At 42.0% G+C, this 20,561-nt stretch overlaps 1 protein-coding gene across 1 annotated transcript; it reads left to right on the top strand.

The window, feature by feature from the left end:
- The first annotated feature begins 7,005 nt into the window (after positions 1-7,005).
- LOC134011410 (uncharacterized) lies at positions 7,006-13,721 on the top strand. The gene is made up of 7 exons (XM_062451026.1): positions 7,006-7,043; positions 7,193-7,410; positions 7,714-7,872; positions 7,997-8,341; positions 8,728-8,784; positions 9,217-10,956; positions 12,690-13,721. The coding sequence occupies exons 2-6, from the start codon at positions 7,258-7,260 to the stop codon at positions 9,388-9,390; spliced, it is 888 nt and encodes a 295-aa protein (XP_062307010.1). The 5' UTR covers positions 7,006-7,043; positions 7,193-7,257; the 3' UTR covers positions 9,391-10,956; positions 12,690-13,721.
- The last annotated feature ends 6,840 nt before the right edge of the window (positions 13,722-20,561 follow it).

Below are 20,561 nucleotides of genomic sequence, written 5' to 3'. Positions count from 1 at the left end.
AACCGGACTGTATATCAATGAAAGTGTTTGGGAGGGTGTCTTTCTCTTTCATCTAGGCTATTTCCACTGTCCTTGTGTGGACCTGGCTGTCCCTGTGTTTGTATATCTTTTTCCGTAGCCGCTTTGCTTCAGAGCAAGTAACATCACCATTGATCCATTCTTCTGTAAGGTGTAAACCCGGTCCCTTTTCTGAGAGTAGCAACGTTTTTTCTTTTCTACACACGAAACACCCCAATTTTCCTGCCGTAATGTCAAGCCAAGGGTTGCGGTCTTTCCATTCGCCCGCCTGCTTTGTTGTCCAGCTAGCCGGCAAGTCACTTGTGCGAGCAGTTAACGTTACCTCAGCTGAGTCTCCGGAGCACTCGGCCTCAACTAAACCTGGGGGGTCACTGGGTGGGAGGGGATCCTCTATTTTGGGAGTGAGTAGGCCCACTATGCTAGCGCAGTGGCGGTTCTACATTGAATTACACCCAGGGCGAGACGCCCTTCGCGCCCCCCCCCCATTGAAATCAAAAGGCTGTTATGGTAAGACCGATTATGTTCTATACAGCTAAAACAGCCTGGGGTCAAATTGACACCAAACATAATAGGAGGGTTACATAAACATGCTCTTACACGCTAAATGTCTGTTATTACATGCTATATTAATATAACTTTTAGGGAGGAACACTTTTAGTTATGACGTTAAACTATACTTTGTCACGAAATATAGTTGTAGCAAATAGCAAATGTTCGTCTTTGAAACTACCTACAGATTTGAAAATTCCGTTGGCTAATTACAGGGCCTAACCTAAATAATGAAAATAAATAATAACTGAACAGTTTTGTTGCAAAGCACACTATTATGGTGAAATATTATCTCGTGTTTGTTGAGTTAAAACCGAAATATTGTTGTTGCATAGCAAGCATCATAGCAAAAAGGCTAACAAACGTAAGAGTTAGCCTATACCCACCAATTAACATTATCCCTTCATTCATGACATGGATACCGTAATAATCATAGAGACATATTTGCATACCTTTATCTTTTTCTCGTTTCTCCTCTTCTTCTTTGATGGCTGATGGCCATCAAAGAAGAAGCCAAGGTCAAGTAAGCCATCACCTGATGGCTTACTTGACCTTTTCCTGTCCATCTTCTTTGGCACTCAACAGTCAACAGATTTCCCATCCCCCCAACACTGTCACTCATGACCAGAAGTCAAGACTAAACCAATTCACCTTGGTGACCACAATAGTTTTGTATTACATATTTTTATTAGCCATTTCACACAATTAAAAAAAACAAAATTGTGCAGGAACTTTAGGCCTATATTTATAATATTATGAATGAAATGTGCGTTATTTGGAAGAAAGTCGAGGTGCAACTGACTTTAGCCCACTAATTTAGAGTATTGCACTATACAGTGGACCCCCCCCCCCCCTTGTCCGTTCCATTTGGGAGACCCAGTCAGGTGAGCTGTCTGTCCCCCTCCCCTTTTTTCACACAGCTTCTGTGCACGGCACCTTCTCAGCAAGCAGGGGTGCCTGCAGCTGCCTGAAGGGGGTGCCAATTTGCCAATTCCCCACACAGTGAAATGATAGAAAAGAGAAAACCGCTTCGCGGCGCAGAGATTTTTATTTATTTATTTTATGCTTGTGCGCCCCCCCCCCACGTGACATGAAAAAATGCCGCCCCGGGCGGCTGCCCGGTCCGCCCGTGCCTAAAACCGCCCCTGTGCACCAGCATATTCTTTCGGTACCTCTTCATCTTTAAGTGCCACCTTTTTGGAAGTAAACCCAAAGTGATTGAGTGAGACGCTCTGGTTTAGCTTTCGCTTGCTAGCCATTTTTTGTGTGATTTCTCAACGTTTCTTCTGTTTGGCGCGCATGGCTAATTTTCATATGCATTTGTGTGCACAGGACTGGCTGGCTCTGCTTTGCAAAAAAAAAAAACATTTGTGAATGTTTTGAATTCTGCATACTGGACATGGTGAGCTTAAATTTTTTTTTAGTGACAATAAAATATTTGATTTTTGTATTTTTTGTATTTTTTCCCGTATTTCGCACACTGTCTATAACCAATCTGAAATGTCACTTAAGGCCCTGTCACACCATAACGTTCTGGTCGACGTTCTATGACGTTAGAGGAAACGTTGCTAATCGTCCATGGTCGCTGCTATAGCGCTGGTATAGCGCCAGAAGAGCGTTGTGTGGACGCTGGTGACGCTGGTAATCGTCGGTAATTGTCGGTGATCGTCGGAGAACGCTGGTCCAAAAAAAAAGTTTTGAACATGCACAAAAGTTCTCATGGAGACCAGCGTTTTTTAAACGCGCAATTTTAAAGATCCTGTAAAGTGGACCTGGAAACGAGTTTTAAGTTCGCCACGCCACAGAATAATGTGTTATTAACTACCCATCCAAATTCGAATGAAAAAATAACACCGACAAGTATGTTAAATTAGGCTTTGAAATCGTGAAAGAATTGGCAGTCTTCTCTGCTTGAGACTGGGGGGGGCGTGTCGCCTGAAGGAGCTGAAGCTCCGCCCCTCGCTGCTTGACTCCGACCCAGATAATGGACGCTATGTCAAGCCGAACAAAACCGTATAGAATTAGTATTTATTTGTTCAATGAGTTAAACATAAAGATGCATATAAATGAAATGTTCCCCTGAGCTGTAACAGTAAAAATGGACACCAGAGACAGCAGACAGTGAGCTCTCCAACGAGGCTACTTCTAACACATTAGCTACCATTTCACCAAAATACCATCATTCTACACCGAGTAGCCTAATACCAATTTAGCAGTTTGCACTAACTCATAGCAGAGATACCTCTGGAAAAGTTATCTAGTATAATTATAACAAGCACACAGAACTGAGTGATGAACTGCTGGCGGCGGTGGATGGTCCAGGTGCCACCGGAGGATGAACGGCCGGAGGGGCGATGCTCGGTACGGCTCCGCGCTGCAAGAGAAGCCGTGTGTTGGTGAAGCCCGTCTGTCTCTGGTCCATGATAAAACTGTCGGCTGTGAAATGGTCAGTGCAGAGGCGGCTGTTGGAGTTTATCCGAAACTTTCCATGAGCGTGGCTCTTCACAAAATCTATCCACCTATTTTTCCTTTCATTATCAATAGGGAACTTAAATGGCGTTGCAGCGCAGCTGGAGTTCTTGCATCCAGGGAAGATGCAGTTGCGGGTGGTGGGAGACATCCTGAAGCTAGCTAGCTAGCTGATGTAGGCTACAATAACAGTACAGCAGGAGGAGCCATTCAGTGATCTGACGTAGATAGGGCGAAATGGCATTTTTTGGCTCCGCCCATTAAAACCTGATCTGAAAACGGAAGAGAAACTGTTCTTCAGTTTAACTCCACATTTCAGTGTGACAAAGTTTTAGATCTTTGCACATGCTTTCAGGAACTCATTTCACACGTATATAATGTACTTAGAAGCAAAACATGGAATTTACTTTACAGGATCTTTAAACGCTGGACACGCTGAAGAACGTTTGTGGAACGTTTGACTAACGTTGCACGCATTTGGCTATCGTTAGTCAGTCGTTACCCTAGCATTACTTGGTTGTTATTCATCTTTAGGGATGGGTATCGAGAACCGGTTCTTGTTTAGAACCGGTTCCCAGTGAATCGATTCCTTGGAATCGTTATCATAATTCCTTAACGATTCTGTTAACGATTCTCTGTGCCGTTGCGCATGCGCAAACTTTTATAGTTTATTCAGACAGTGCAGCAAACATGGCAACTAGGAAGAAGCGTTCTAAAGTTTGGTTGTCATTCACACGACAAAATGACAACAACGCCACTTGTAACGTGTGTAAAAAGTCTATTTCGTAGAAGGGAGGAAATACTACAAATATGAAGAAGCATTTGAACACACAGCATGGAATGAAGTTACTGGAACGTCATGTGTTCGATGCATGCAGCAGCGCAGCTAACGTTCGCGCTTCATCTCTAACTATCTAAGGTAGAGCTAAACTGCTCAAAAGTGATCACAACCACTTGTTACTGTGTGAAGCAATTTGCCTTTCTTGTGTGTATTCGATCTAGTTATCTTCTGTCCCGTCGTTTGAAGCATACATTTTAGCTCCGGCATTCGTCTCCCATTAGTATTGATCTTATTGATCATTTCACGTTATCGGGGCGGCATGTGTTATCAGCAAACGTTCGCATGTCCCATTATTAAACTGAGCATATCGATTTTTTTATCCATTATTAAACTTAGCATTTTAATTGTTTAACCTTTAATAGTCCTGTTAAATGTGCCTGAAAACGCCTAAACAACATACCCAAAGTACATTGAAAGCTGTTGTTGAACCATTTGGAGTACATGCATGTAAATGGTCTCTTTTGAAAGGTGACACTGAAGTTATTTCCCCTGTTGTTAGGACCCCTGTAAGTCCTACTGGTGTTGAGTAATAGAAGCTTGAACACAAGGAAACTGAAAGTTTCTATCTCCGACTAGATTTTGTTTTGAAAACAGAGCTCATGAAGAGGCCTAGAGGTGGTAGGTATTAGCTAATTTCAGAGCCAGTCAAGAAATTTGTTTAGAACGAGTGTGTGTGTGGGGGGGTGCAGGACGCACAGACCTAGTTGGCTGTAGAGGGGAGAATTGATAAGAGAATCGATAAGGAATCGAATCGATAAGCAGGAATTGATAAGGAGTCGGAATCGTTAAAATCTTATCAATACGCATCCCTATTCATCGTTTGCTTCGTTTTCATCGTTTGCTTTCGTCACACGTCGTCGCGACCCAGTGACACGTCATCACACGCTAATAGTTTTCAGGGGTGTTTTACTTGGTCGCTGTTACACTCCCCTCACACGTCAGTCCCATGCTAGTCATGCGTTATAGTTACACTATAACTCACATTAGTCATACGCCAGATGTATCCACCTCGCCCTAGAACGCTCGAAATTGAACGATTAGAACTTTCAGAGAACGTTTACCAGAATGTTATGGTGTGACGGGGCCTTTATCAAATGAACATACAATGGGTTAGCAGTAGCTACTTGATTCAACCTGGATTTTCTGTGTGTGGGTATTATAATGAAAAGACACAATTCAAGTTAATGATTTTTTATTATCAAACTGGATGTTGATGCCATCAAGCTCTTAAAAGAACTCCAACACAGAAAAGAGAGAACAACGGAACAGAGAAACATAAACAGCTTTGCCTACAGTTCCACCTCTTCCATTGGTCTCCGCCGCCCTCTGACTGTGTTGACTCCCTTGGTTACAGTAGCTATAACTGCCAAAATTAGAAGAAAAAATAAGACAATTTATTAGCTAGTGGTCGGCCGTTATCAGTGTTAACACGCTGCGACTCTTATTGGCGATAAAAAAAATATCGCCGTTAATCTATTCTCAAAGTTGGGTTGGGAGCTGGGTTTATACTACGCAAGCTATGATGACTTTCACCTTGATATTTTAGCGCGGATGTATACCTAGCCGAATTGCACTGTAGGGGGCGAGAACGAGTCTTCGAACCTGTGTGTATGCCTTGTGTATGAAATGATCACATCAAACGTGACGTGCTAACATGGATGCAGCTATGAAGCCGCCTGGTTTGCTTCAGAGAAAATGTATTTTTAAGAAGCTTCCCAATGGAAACCTCGACAAGACTAAGGTTGTTTGCACCTTGTGCTATGCGGAATTAGTTTACTGTAGGAGTTCTTTCAGTCTCAAATACCACCTAAACGCAAAGCATCCCTTAGCTAATGCGAAAGATGCCGGGCCAAGCACTGATGTAGCGCAGGGGAAGAGTTGTTGTCAAACTACGATGTTTGAGTGCAACCGAGGCAAGCCCATCAGCACAGCTCTATCAGCCAAGCTAACTAATCTAATAAACACAAGTACATCTTATTGAACATAATTTATTTTCATCACCAATTATCATAGTAGAACAGCTTTCTCAAGCAATTTGTGATGCATTTTGGAAACAGGAGATGAGCTCCTGGTCTAATGCGCCACCTGGCTTGAGAAACCCGTTCTCAAAGACTTACTTTTAGTCATTATTTGGGTAGCACACATATTCTGAATGCCTTCGGCGGAATTCAAATGAGCCATTTTAATCTAGATTAATCTACATTAACGCTAAAATTACAGTGAGATTAATCTAGATTAAATAAATTAATCTATGCCCACCACTAGTATTAGCCTATGTGTAAGAAGGCCTAGGTTACTTATTACAATACGCTTTGACATAACATGTATATGTGTATTTTGCTCTAATAGCTAACTACTAGTACATTTTTGTAAAATGTCTGACCAGTGTGTTGAGCTAGCCTAGCCGGTTGGGGTCCCTTTGCGCTAACTAGCTCTGTAGCCTATAGTTCACTCAAACCTAGCTCATTACAGTAACTTTACACATTGTTGTAGGCAATGGCATAGGCTACTTATCGCCAACTTTTTGATATTTTTCTACTTCCATTTACTTACCTAACAACGAATACTGTGAATATGTGAAGATAAATGACGGTTTAAAAAGTGAATGCCTCTGACTTGCGAGTCTCTGGCTCGAGATATGCTTGCAATACAACACAGACTGAGCATAGAACGTTCTTCCTGAAAGTCAGTGATGAGCCGACGATGAGCCAACGTATCTGCAACGTTTGAAATAGAGCACAGAGATGAAAAAAATATACGATCATTTGCCGATGCTTATCCGACCTTATGAATATAACACACGTTTCGATTATAAGGTGACGTCAGCAAGACGTATGTGTATCTGGGTAGCTCTCGACATGTGTCTGTGTCGTGCTACGTGAACAATCTGTTTATTTCAATCTGTTATTATTTTCTTTTGTGATTGAAATATTATTATCACACAATAAATTAAATTAAGAACGCAGAATGAAATTAAATAACAATAATAAATAAACCATTATTTTCTTGGGGGTGCTATGGGGGTGCTATGGCTAATCCAGGGGGAACTCTAGCAGCCCCTAGCCCCCCCTGGCGCCGCCCCTGTTACAGGGTGCTACTTGAGAAACGAAATCATAAATCTAGGGCAGGCATCAAAAGGGGTTACGCAATGGCGTCAAAACAGAAAGTAAGTTCCTAGCCCACATTTAGTCTACCGTTCCTACTAAAAACGTTTTAGTCTATAATTAGAAATTATTTTAAGAACTACATTCAGTGTTTTCTTTGCAAGTTAACTTTGTCTAATTTTTTCCATTATTTTTCTCTAACAATATTCAGACACTCGAGACGAGGGCTCGTCGTTTACCGTGTTTGACGGGTCATTAAAGATCACATTTGGTCAAATGCACGAATTCGGTATGCAAATCGTACTTGTTTTGGTGTGCAACCTGTTGGTTGTCAGTGGGGATGATAAAGAAGAATGGATCGACCCAAACGACATGTTGAACTACGATCCAAGCACCAAGAGTATGAGAAAACAAACGGCAAAGAACCAGGTAAGCACATACGCAAAAACTGATATTGTGACCCAATCTGATATCGTGACAGATATAGGCTACTATGGCCAGCAGGCTTTTGTGCCAATTTTGCAAAGTACATAGCCTACGTAAATATTATAAGTAATTAATTAATAAAAGGACCTAATATGTTAATGTTGTCTACCAGAGCACAAGCATTCGAGTTTGGGTTATCATACAGTCCACATGTGAGTGCTAACTTTGAATGTCCTAGCACTGTCCTAGAACAAACCTGTTCTTACTTAAAACCCCGCCTAGTCAAATCCTTATACATATTTACAGCCGCCTGTTGCCTCGGCTGACCATACCATCTTTGACGCCCTCATCACAACCATAAAAGGGTCAAATCTGTGTGACACTGAGTTCCTTGGCGCTCTCATCCAAGACCTGCAGTTTTCTGTGTTCCTTAGCTTTGTGGTTCTTACCGTGTTCTCCATCATGGTAAGGAAATACTATAACAAACATAAATGCAAACATGCTCAATCACACACAGACTTCATGGCTTCACACATTCAGTCATTCCTTAATTGTCATATTCTAAAATGTTCTCTCCAATGTTTCTAAGGTCTTGGTATACTTTCGACGCAGCTGCAAGGACCCACCTCCCACTGCAGGAAACCAGCCCCTGCTTACTTCCCTGGGTCAACAGAAGAACCAGATAACGAGGGAGAATGTACCTCAGGACCTTACAGCTCAGGTGGACCCTCTTAGGCACAGGAAGCCTTGTAGAGTCAGAGAGCAACCGAAAACGGTTTCTGTGGAGAAACTTGGCCTGAGTGAGGTTGACTCAGACAGGCGGGAGGCTGTCTGTGACAAGTTTTGTGATGTGGAGGGGAAAAAACCTTCAAGTGAGGAAGCAAAAGAATCCCATGAGGAGGATGTAGGAGTTGTCTCTAGCAGTGACTCACAGGTGAAAGCCTTTTTAAATGTACTTGTACTTTTTAAATGACCATAACTTGCTCAGTTTTCAACCGATTTTGAAACGGTTTGGTTTGTTATCAACGTCAGAGATGTCGTTATGCCACTGCATACTTATGAATAATTACGTGTTTTTTTTTTAAGAATAGAAGTATGCAGTGGCATAACGACATCTCTGACGTTGATAACAAACCAAACCGTTCCAAAATCGGTTGAAAACTGACCAAAGTATGTTAATTTAAAAAGTACATGTAGCACCAACACAATGTTATGGGTGAGCGAGTTGACTGTAGCAAAATGGCCGCCATGCACGGACGTTCTAGACTCCGCCGTAAGACATCTAGTCTTTATTTATATATCTATGGTTCTAACAACCAGGCTGGAAGGCTGAATGAAGAACTGCTTTCCTCAACAGAACAAATGAATGACACAATGGTACTGTAAATATGTTTGACAGATACATTCTGTATGCCTTTTATTCTGTTAGTGCTATATGTATGGTATTAGGAACTTAGTATGAAAATAGGTCCCTCTTGTTTGTTTTAACTCAGCTGCATTTGAATAGGATGGTTTTTCAAATTCTCTATGAACATCTGAATAACCCAAGTCTGAGTTTGTTAAATGAAAATATGTGGACCTTAATTGGTTTCCTGGTCAATTCTACATGCTATCTTGAGATTTAAAAAATCTATCATATTTTTTGAATGAAGGATTGCAAACAATAGCCAACCTTCATGTGTGTGTTTATTGCAAAATCAAACAAATACCTTAACATTATTGTAATATATGTATGCTATACTATAAGCAGAACTTTGTGTACGTTTGTTTTTGTTTATAATTTTACAGATATTCTTTTGTTTTTGACAGGTGCATGAGGCCGATGATGGTTTTTCAACCCGCTCAGAAGAACATGTTGGAGTCTCTGTACAAGAGACTACTCCATCGTCGCTAGTGTTGTCAACATCTTCCCTACAGCTTATACCAGTCTGGAATTTCAAACCTGTCTTGACTGACACTAATGTTCATCATAGAACTACTTGAAACAATTTGAGAACTTTCACAAGAGAATGTACCAATTTTGAGTTAATATTCTTCTTACATAGAGAACTGTGTCATAGTGTGTAAATTGAATGAAATTATAATGTGCTCAGGTCCTGGGGGGTGTTCCATCAACGTCGCTAACGAAAGACGTGCTTACACGAAAACGCCTCGCTTAGGTAAATGTCAATTTAGACTTAAGCCGTTCCACTAACAAGCAACGCTAATTCAAGCTAGACTTCAATAAACTTAGATTGTGTGCGCGCACAGAGAAAAAAGAAGCAGCCCAGATCAGGCGATCGTCGAAAAGAGGAGTTATGTCGCAAAAAGCAAAGCGTAAACCAGCAGAGTGGTGTTATTTTCAGCAGCGTCAATGGATTTTTTGAGTTGTCCCCGAAAAGGGCAACATTGCCACAGCATCTCATTTTCTGTAACAGTCACGTTTAGACCATTGTAAGGGCACCTTATGGGGTACTGCATCACGTTTTCTCTAGGCACTCAAAGGCACTCATTAAGACATGTTTTTTATTTTATTATAGAGGGCACACTATCATGTGAATGGCAGACAGTAGGGCACTTTGTCTCATTTTTGCCACTCAAGAGGGCAACCCTGGGGGCACCAGGCAGTCAGCCCCTGAGTCTTCCAGTGGGACTGGATACACCCATGGGGAAAGTATATTTCACTTATAACATTTGGGAAGCCAGAAGGAGAGGATGAAGTAATACAGAAGCTTGTCAACATGTAGGATACTTCAAACAATGAAAATACTTTATACAATTGAATTATTTGTATTTCAAGATGACCTGGAAAACTGATGAAAATATTCAGGTACCGCTTTGGAGCAAGGTATACCCTTCTTATTTTCTGGCATAGTTGCCTTTGCTAAACCTTTAAGTCAATTCTTGAACCCAACCCTGTTCAAACAATGCAGACAAACTGAACAGTGGGCAAGGCTTGGCTACAGTGACTTTGCTTCCTTATGAGTGATTCCAGCAGATAGTCTAGGCCTACCTACATAGACTGCATAGTCTACTACCCTCCTTTCTACAACTTTCTACTAAGGATGCTACTATTATGTGTTCATTGCCATCCTTATGAGTAACTAAAGTGTTTCTCTCTATATATATATTTTAAGAATGACAATAAAAACAATCAAGATAAACTATGCTGGACTTGCTGAACCTATACCTCTTCCATACCTCTGTCTCTGAAGACCCTTGGGGCTGGTGGGATAAACGCTCTTTGTATAATCTAAGCACCTTCATCCACAGGGTTGAAGAACGGATACGCCATAATTGAAATAATTGACTAAACTTGTCAAGACGCACTGCTTAGGCCGATTTATACTACTCCGTTTACACGGACACAGGGAACGCCCTCTCCGACGTGGAACGCCCTCTCCGAGCTCTACATGCACCTCCTGATTTTCCTGACTATCCGTCTGTCCGTCCGTCATTTTACAGATACCCCTTGGCTGTGATTGGTCCGTATTAAGAACCGCTTGCGTCGGGCGGGGGCGGGGTTGCCGTGACCAACAAGACGAACAGAATCCTTTGACCGCCATTGCTGTAAGTTTTTACAATTCATTTTTCAGCTAAACAGTACATGTAAATCAGCATCTGAATTAAAATGTGATGAGAAATGGGCAGTGTAGTTGCTGAAAATGTGCTTATTTTATTGATGAAACGGCTAATTTGTAAATTTGCTCAGACTTTTCGATAACCTAGCTAGCATCGCAGTGCAGCGCCACCTACTCTTCTGGCAGTAAATTGTTTTCAGAACCCACAGCCTTCGGAGTACTATAAATTCAACGAATCCGACCGACTCCGTCCGTCTGTCTGTAACGGAGTCGGAGTAGTATAATTCGGCCTTTAGTTTAGGCCTTATTTTATGTCAATTAACCAATGGCTTTTGAAAACAGTGAAAATTACATTATTTCTCAAGTTGTTGATTTAAATTAATAGATTCTTTGGAGATGAAGTAACCACGTAAATTAATTCGTGCTGGGTCTTTTGAAAAAAAAAAGTGCACTTATGGGACGCACGTACGGAACAAATGTGCTCTGCGAGTCGGAATTCACTCGACGGAACTGTCTTTTGAGATTCTGGCTGTTAATCAATCCAAAGAACGCTAAGAACGTAGGCTACTTGCGTTCTTGAAAAGAACACTCTTGCGGACAACTTGGTCAGTTAGTAGAAGAATGTGCAACAAGTTTGAAGTTTGTATGGTCAATTTTGACAAAGATATTGAAGAAACATTCGGGCTGTCTACTCTTTTACCCCGGTCCCTAAATATGACGCAGAGCCTGAACGGAGGTACGAATATGAATGTCTGTTGAATATAGAATATAAAACTGATCTCACCTCGGTTGCGAGAACGGTCTGGCAAGACCGCAAGGATAGAGAACGATTTGAGATGCGTGTGAAAGCAGCTAAAATAGCCAGGGAGGGACTGCTCTTGGTGTTTGAGACTGCAGAAATTGTATCCGAAGTGCTGCGGGGATGCCCATTGGTTGTGTGGAAGAAATTGGGATTTCCTGTGTGCTTACATTATTCACTAATCAATAGAACTAGTCATTGGATACTAGTTAGTACGTTCTCATGTAAGCTTGCTATTAATAAGAGTATATTGTGTCTATGTGTCAGGGTTAATAGATGTTCGGGGTCAGGAGAAAGTACTGGCTAAACGTTCCTTGTTATGACTACAAGGAGAGCTCCAACTATGAACTCTCTAGTCTGAGAGTTGTCATGTGTTGGGAGCAGTGAATCTCTTTCTCTGAGACTGTTGAAACGTCATTACTGCCTGACTGTCACAATCTATGTTTACATTCTTGTGCCCTATAAAAGATGGTCCTCCGGCTTTCAGAGCGGGAAGAGACATGATTGAGACCTAAGCCTGGTGTTGTGATTTATTGTCAGAGGTCTGGTTTTCTCTCCCAATCTGCAGATTGATAAATACGTATTAAAATCCAGAACTCAACTGAACTTAGTCACTCCGTTTATGAAGAGACGGACAAAACACTTTCTTCATCAGTTGTCAGCTTGACCTTAAGTTTTCATGCTACTCGTAGTCTCTAAAATGGGGGAAATATTACCTAAAGTAAGCAAAATTATCTGCAACAGAACAGGAAAACTTTACTTGCCAAGATGTTTAAAAACGTACAAATATTTTAAATATTAATTATTCTGAGGGGCCATTAAGTATTTATGCCTATTATAGCCACCGTTCACAATAATAAGTTGATGTTTAATAAAGACCTCTATATACACTTATGTCTTTATTATGTAATCTTTATTCACAGGCACATTGATGGAAACCACAAACTGATCAACTGGAGAACGGTGTTCGACGGATGTGTTGACAGTTGGCAATACGATTATTTACCTTGACTAACAAACTGGGCATCCAGTGTGCCAGGGCTGTTTCAAGAGGGAGTTTGTAACTTCCTGTGTGCACAAAGGATTTAACAACTTTGGGTCTAGCTAAATTGCACTGTCTCCTTCTTACATTTACATCTAGTAATTTAGCAGACGCTCTTATCCAGAGCGATTTACAGCAAGTACAGGGACATTCACCCCGAGGCAAGTAGGGTGAAGTGCCTTGCCCAAGGACACAACGTCATTTGGCACGTCATTTGACAATCGAACCGGCAACCTTCTGATTAATAGCCGGATTCCCTAACCACTAAGCCATCTGACCCCCCAGATCCCTAAGACCAGCCGACCAGCTGTTGCTGACAGTCCCTAAAATAAGGCTGAAGCTCAGAGGTGAGCATTTGCAGCTGCTGCACCCAAGCTTTGGAATGAGCTGCCTTTAAATGTCAGACAGGCCTCCAGTTTTTAAATCTCTTCTAAAAACGCACTTTTACTCCCTTGCCTTTAACTTACCTTACATTTTCCGTCATTCCCTAAAAAGCACTTGCAGTGAGCTTGTTTGTTTGTGTTTTTATTTATTTTATGTCTCAATGTAAAGCACTTTGGCTTCCCCTGTGTTTTTTTTTAAATGTGCTATATAAATAAAGTTGATTGATTGATACTGCAGTCTCTCATCAAGGTCAGGGTAATACATTTTACATTAACATTTATTCATTCAGCAGACACTTTTATCCAAAGTGACTTCCAAGAGAGAGCTTTACAAAAGTGCATAGGTCACTGATCATAACAACGAGATAGCTCCAAAAACATTGCGGGTAGCCAAAACATGAAGCATACATTGTGAAAACCAAATAAGTGCCAATGGGAAAAACCATAAGAGCATGCAGTTAAAGGTCCCATGACATGAAAGAGAGCTTTAGGAGTTTATTTAACATTAATATGAGTTCCCCTAGCCTGCCTTTGGTCCCCCAGTGGCTAGACATTTCAATAGGTGTAAACCAAGCCCTGGATATTCTTCTCTGCCTTTGAGAAAATGAGAGCTCAAACGCACGGTTTTGAAAATCCCCTATTGTGACGTCCCAATAGGGAAGGTTACCTCCCTTTTCTCTGCTTTGCCCGCACAGAGAATTTGGCCCACCAATGAGAAACTGAGCTACTACCTTGGTTTTTCCTCGAAACATCATGACTTGCAAACGACCAAAGCATGGCAGTTAGCCCCGCCTCTTTCTTCCTCACAGCATTTAATACAGACACAGAAACAGCGCGTCCTGAGGAAAGCTCATTGTGGGACTGCTCATAGTGCCTGTAATTCTGCACCAAGGCTGAATTTCGGGAAATAGACTTCAAATACAGTATTAGGGGACCACTAATGCCTATATAAAAGCATCCAAAAACAGCATGTCATGGGATCTTTAACCCTTGTGTTATCTTCGGGTCATTCTGACCCATCAGTCATTGTGACCCACCGTCGTATTGCAACAACTTTACCGCATACAAAAACAAAGTGAAGCATTTTCTTTTAACTGTAACTCAGACCCCCCACATCACAAAGGTTAAAGAAAATGCTTTTTATTTGTTTTTGTATTGGGTAAAATTGGGTAAACACAATGATGGTTCGTTGTGAGCCTTTGGGTCCAGGGATGTAGTGGGGGCTAAACGCACGTAAACGCCGTTTACGCACCTCCCGAAAGTCGGAAATAGTGTTTATCCACCTCTAAATTGCAGAAATTGCGTTTATCCACCTCTAAATAGCGTTTATTCACGTTTACGCACATCTAAGTTCCCTGCGCCTCGTATTCTGCCGTTGGAATAATCGGAAATAAATTTGGTGTAACACCAAAGACTAAATTTCATATTGTTTAACATATAAACGCTGTAGTCTGAATCATTTCATCTGCGCTGTAGGGTCTGTGACCCTCCAATCAATGCGTTGCGGCTGCGGCGGCGACACCAATCAGGATCCACAAAGTATGTACACGTTGTGGATTAGTTTACCTGTTCGAAATGGATTAATTAGCCATGGATATCAGGCGATTTTTGAAGAGACCATCGAGTGCTCCTCCCACTCCCACAGATGCCCGCAAAAGGCCTCAAGTAGAGTGATCAATTCACGTTTGTAAACGCTGTTTTGGTTTGCACAACATCGCATTAAGACAGGGACAAACGGCTAGCCTACTATTATTAACGTTCTTTTAATTACGATGATGCTGATACAAGCCAACCTTACCTGTTCCATCCAAATAGGCCTAATGAAACGTAAACAGTGTTGTCAAGCCTCTGTGAAGGGGCTGAAATGCGTGTCTCATGGTCCGGTCAATGCGTGTGGGGGGGGGGGCTCGTCTCGGGGGGGGCTTGACGACCCTGTAAATAAATAAATAAATAATACAATTCATAGTTTACCCACCTCTATTTTTACCACTACACCACTGTTTGGGTCATGTGACCCGAAGGCAGCACAAGGGTTAAACAAGTTACAATTAAACAACATGAACCTCAAGAGTGTACCTGTAGAAAAACAAGCAACATTAATATAATTCACAGCGAGTACAAGAAGTTAAATCAGTTTCAACTAACCAACAAGAGCAACAAGTACCTCAATAAGAGTCATTGTGTTCCTGGAGGAAACTAACATCAGGTCCAGCAAATCATTTCTAAGTACCGTTGTACTCCCGGAACAAGTGCTTCTTAAACCTTTTCTTGAAGGTGGAGAGACAGTCAGTGTCTCTGATGGAGGTGGGGAGTTGATTCCACCATTGGGGGGCCAGACAGGAGAAGAGCTTGGGTTGGGAGCGGGCGCTCTTGAGAGGTTGTGTCACCTTACTCCCATTGGTTGGTCTGTATCAGAGTGCGAAGACTGACTGTCCATGCCTGGGGTTGCTATAACTACCTCAGTAAACAAATGGCTGCACTCTCGCAACAGATACAGAACAGGCTATAGCCAGAGATTTGAGAGTTTGGGCTAGCTAACCTTGCTGAAAAAGTGCTAGTCCAGATGTTTACCTTTTTGCGATGAGGCTCTGGTTACCAATTTGTACCATTTAGCTGCATCCAGAGTCATAGAGAGAGAGTTGCGTCAATTGATTGCCTTCAGAGCCTGTCTACGGAGAGCCTGTGCACTCCCTATTAAAGATCCTGTAAAGTGGAATTGAAAATGAGTTTTAAGTTCATCACACCACAGAAGAATGTGTTGTTTACTACCCATCCAAATTCGAATGAAAAAAAACGACAAGTATGTTAAATTAGGCTTTGAAATCATGAGAAAATCAGCAGTCTTCTCAGCTGGAGACTGGGGGGGGCGTGTGGCCTGAAGGAGCTGAAGCTCCACCCCCTTGAATTTATTGAATTTAGCAACAACAGCAACACTAGCTAAATCAATTGCAGATATCATAACCGCGATACCTGCAGTGTCTGAGTGTTTTATGTGTTAATTACTTTGTCTTTGCATCGTACCAGCTGAGTAACAGAATGCAACCGTCTGTGATCTGACGTAGATCGGTCGCTGTGACGTAGATCGGTCGGGTTTTGGCTCCGCTTATACAAAACCTGAGCATAAAAGTTTTTGCGCTTTGCACATGCTTTCAGGAACTCATTTCACACGTATACAATGTACTGAGAAGCAAATCATGGAATTTGCTTTTCAGGATCTTTAAGCCCCATTGTACCGAATTTGGTTGCAGTTCCACCAGAGTTCCACTGGGGGTGATCGAGAGCGAGTGCAAAATAAAAGGAAGTGACCAGAGCTTGCCGTAAAGCAGTATCTCTGGTCGTACGGTGTGTATGACATCATTGACATTTTAAAAGGCTTTTTAAGACAAAAAAGTGGGGCGTGCCAAGATGGCCGAGTGAGTAGACGCTTTCTGCCGAGCTCTGCAAGATCCATCCATCCATCATCTTCCGCTTATCCGGGGATCCGGTCGCAGGGGCAGCAACCTAAGCAGGGAGGCCCAGACTTCCCTCTCCCCGGCCACTTCCACCAGCTCTTCCTGGGGGACCACGAGGCGTTCCAGGGAGTCAGGTGGCTGAGCGGTGAGGGAGTCGGGCTAGTAATCTTAAGGTTGCCAGTTCGATTCCCAGCCGTGCCAAATGACGTTGTGTCCTTGGGCAAGGCACTTCACCCTACTTGCGGGGGAGAATGTCCCTGTACTTACTGTAAGTCGCTCTGGGTAAGAGCGTCTGCTAAATGACTAAATGTAATGTAATGTTCCCAGGCCAGCCGAGAGACATAGTCCCTCCAGCGTGTCCTGGGTCTTCCCCGGGGCCTCTTCCCAGTGGGACGTGCCCAGAACACCTCACCAGGTACTCCCGGAGCACCCCCCACATGAGCCCCCGAGGGACACGGTCGAACGCCTTTTCCAAATCCACAAAACGTGAATACTGGTTGGGCACCCTCCAGAACCCTGCCGAGGGTATAGAGCTGGTCCACAGTTCCACGGCCAGGACGAAAACCACATTGCTCCTCCTGAATCTGTGGTTCGACAATCCGACGGACCCTCCTCTCCAGAACCCCTGAATCTGCAAGATAAAGTTTTAAAATGGTAAAAGTGTACTAATTTATTTGCCAAAAACCACCTGCGGTTATCATAAATAATACACAGCCAAGATAAAAAGAGGAATTGACCAATGTCGAGCCAACGCGATAGAAAGAGAGCCACGGAGAGCACCAGACTGAAGCAGCTAGCTACTAATACTGTTAACAGTGCGTTCACACTGCAGAGTTTTTTAACGCTCTGCACCGCTTGCCTTCCACCACGCTCGGGCGCGTGTTAGAAAAGTTAATACAGAGTTGTAGTTCTTTAAGGTCACTGTTGTAGTTATGACCAAGCGTGCAGACTTAGGTTCATGTACTCACAATATCGATCAAAATACCACTTTTACACAACATTTGTGTAAAAATACAGAATTTTTACTAGTGCAAGATTACAGTAGAATACACGTTACGCCACCGGTCACTCAACCAGTCGTTTGTAGGCTGGGCTAGCAAGCTAGCAGTGGCACAGAACAGTCACGTAATGTGACCAGACTGAATTTAAAAGTATAAAAACACACTAGGGACACTGAGCTGAGCTAAACAATATCATTGCTAGCCTTGCTAGCCTTTCAGCCCTAATCAACACGAGGTCAGATAACATTGAAAGCATGGTCAGTGCCAATGCACTGAAAATTGAAGGGCTCAAAAAGACGATTGACTTCGTGTGTGCAGAGATAAGTGATGTTATGGGAAGAGTGTGCACACTCAAGAAGAAAATGGCTAAAAAAGGTGAGCGTGGTGACGCCTGTCAGCAAAGGAATCTCAGATTTGGAAAGATACTTCAGGAGATGGAACCTTAGACTTAACGGAGTCAACGAATCAGAAAAGGAAAACGCACGGAAGAAAGTTATCGAGATCTGTCAAGCTGTCGTGCCGGAGGAGATGGGCAGGCTCAGGATCATTATCCAGTTCATCTCACGTGTCTGTAGAGTCCGTATGGAAAGCTACCAAGAGATCATCATACCTGCATGACAACGGATTAAGATTTTCGGAGGATCTCTCAAAGGAAGACAGAGAACAAAGAAGCAAGCTGTGGCCACTGATAAAAAAGGCTCGAGAGGAGGGCAAACCAGCCTACTTCGTCGGAGGTCGCGGTGTTATCGGCGGATCAGAAGTTTCTCTCCCTCCCTAAAAGAAGTCTTGCCTGCTGGCAATTCCATAAATAAGGAACGGGTTGGTTTGATTTGCACTACATTCAGAGTTTACAGTATGTTATAATCTCATACATTTACATTACATTTATGCATTTAGCAGACACTTTTATCCAAAGCGACTTCCAAGGTTTGGTTGACCTATAACCAAGACTGCGGACATTCCTATATAGTCCAAGTGACTCTTTAATTTATAAAATCACTGCCACTCGTCTTTTTGAAATATGTTATAGGCCACTTAATAGGACATGGCAATTGATCAAGAATGCTGTGTTTTTGATTGGCTTAATCTATTATTACGTTTTACTTTACCTTTCATTTACTTTGATGATGCAGCACTCAGTCCCCTTTCCCAGTTCTACACTAAGCACCTTTTAGCTTATTTCTTGTTTGTGTTCTATAAATAACCTTGTCCTTATCTATTGTTTCCCTTAACCCTCGTGCTGCCTTCGGGTCACATGACCCAAAGGTTCATAACGAACCATCGTTGTGTTTACCCAATTTTACCCAATACAAAAACAAATTAAAATAATTTTCTTTTAACCTTTGCAATGTGGGGGGTCTGAGACAGCCCAACGGTTAAAAGAAAATGCTTCACTTTGTCTTTGTATGCGGTAAATCTGTCGCAATACGACGGTGGGTCACAATGACTGATGGGTCAGAATGACCCGAAGATAACACAAGGGTTAATGCCAGGGGTTTAAGACAGAGTTGTAAGAGGAAAGCTTTGTTTTTGTTTGCTAAACAACTTAACCTTTGTGCTGCCTTCAGGTCACATGACCCAAAGGTTCATAACGAATCATCGTTGTGTTTACCCAATACAAAAACAAATAATTTTCTTTTAACCTTCGCAATGTGGGGGGTCTGAGACAGCCCAACGGTTAAAAGAAAATGCTTCACTTTGTTTTTGTATGCAGTAAAGTTGTCGCAATACGACGGTGGGTCACAATGACTGATGGGTCAGAATGACCCGAAGATAACACAAGGGTTAAGACAGACTTTTGTTTTTTTCAAGAGTCACTCCACATCTGCTGATGTTAATTTTTGGAAATCGCAATGGGGTAATGATATGTGGTTTGCTCAGGGCTCTGAAAGATCTGTTGGAATAACTACACTTAAGAATGCTTTCAGTGGAGGTCAGACGGCTGAGCGGTTAGGGAGTCGGGCTAGTAATCAGAAGGTTGCTGGTTCGATTCCCGGCTGTGCAAAATGACGTTGTGTCCTTGGGCAAGGCACTTCACCCTACTTGCCCCGGGGGAATGTCCCTGTACTTACTGTATGTCGCTCTGGATAAGAGCGTCTGCTAAATGACTAAATGTAAAATGTAAATGTAGGTAGGGATATCATCATCAGTCAACTTGCTGATGATACAACAATCTGTAAAGTACCTTATTCTGAACAAGGTGTAGGAGGTATCATTTAGAATTATACACAGATATGACCCTGCTAATCATTATATGGTTAAGTATAAAAGAGACATAAATGTGAAATGTTGCTTCTGCGAAGATCACTCTGAAACTGTCCTGCACTTCTTCTGGCACTGTTTACACACCCAAGCCTTCTGGCAAAACTTCAGCAGATTTATAGTTGATCATATCTTTAATGATTTTGTTTTAGTGTGGGAAAATTTGATATTTTGTTTCTACAAGAATCGGAGAAAAGAAAATGAATACTTTGTAATAAATGTATTGATCTTAATGGAAAAATGTCACATTCACAAATGTAAATTCAGCAGTAAGAAACCGTATTTTATACTTTTCCTTTGTGAGTTTGCAAATAACATGTCTTTACTTTCTAAATCCCACAACAAAAAGGCCTTAAGAACGTTTAATATATGGACCTAATTTAATATTCTCTTGTAATACCCCTGGCAATCCTATTTTTCTTATTTCAGTTGTCTATACACCTGTATACTGATCTGTGTACTATTATCTGTATACTTTGTACTTTTTCCAGCAATAAAAAAATAAAATAAAAAATACAAAAAGTCTTACACCCAGCAGTGTGTATTTTTTTTGCCTCCCCTTTCGAATTCAACATTCAAATTACTAGACAAAAAATTATATCCTGAGAAAAGTGGATTTTGAGGGGTATTGCTCCATAGACCTCCATTCATTCTG

This window comes from Osmerus eperlanus, chromosome 24 (genome assembly GCF_963692335.1).
Source record: "Osmerus eperlanus chromosome 24, fOsmEpe2.1, whole genome shotgun sequence".
NCBI lineage: Eukaryota > Metazoa > Chordata > Actinopteri > Osmeriformes > Osmeridae > Osmerus > Osmerus eperlanus.
The sequence above is the reverse complement of the archived record's forward strand: the minus strand, read 5'-3'. Positions and strand labels throughout refer to the sequence as shown.

Bases quoted from the DNA above. Each gene is read 5' to 3' on its own strand.
- LOC134011410 (XM_062451026.1), top strand. From the start codon at position 7,258: ATGCACGAATTCGGTATGCAAATCGTACTTGTTTTGGTGTGCAACCTG. The intron at 7,411-7,713 runs GTAAGCACATAC...ACATATTTACAG, and splicing joins AACAAACGGCAAAGAACCAG to CCGCCTGTTGCCTCGGCTGA. The intron at 7,873-7,996 runs GTAAGGAAATAC...AATGTTTCTAAG, and splicing joins TTACCGTGTTCTCCATCATG to GTCTTGGTATACTTTCGACG.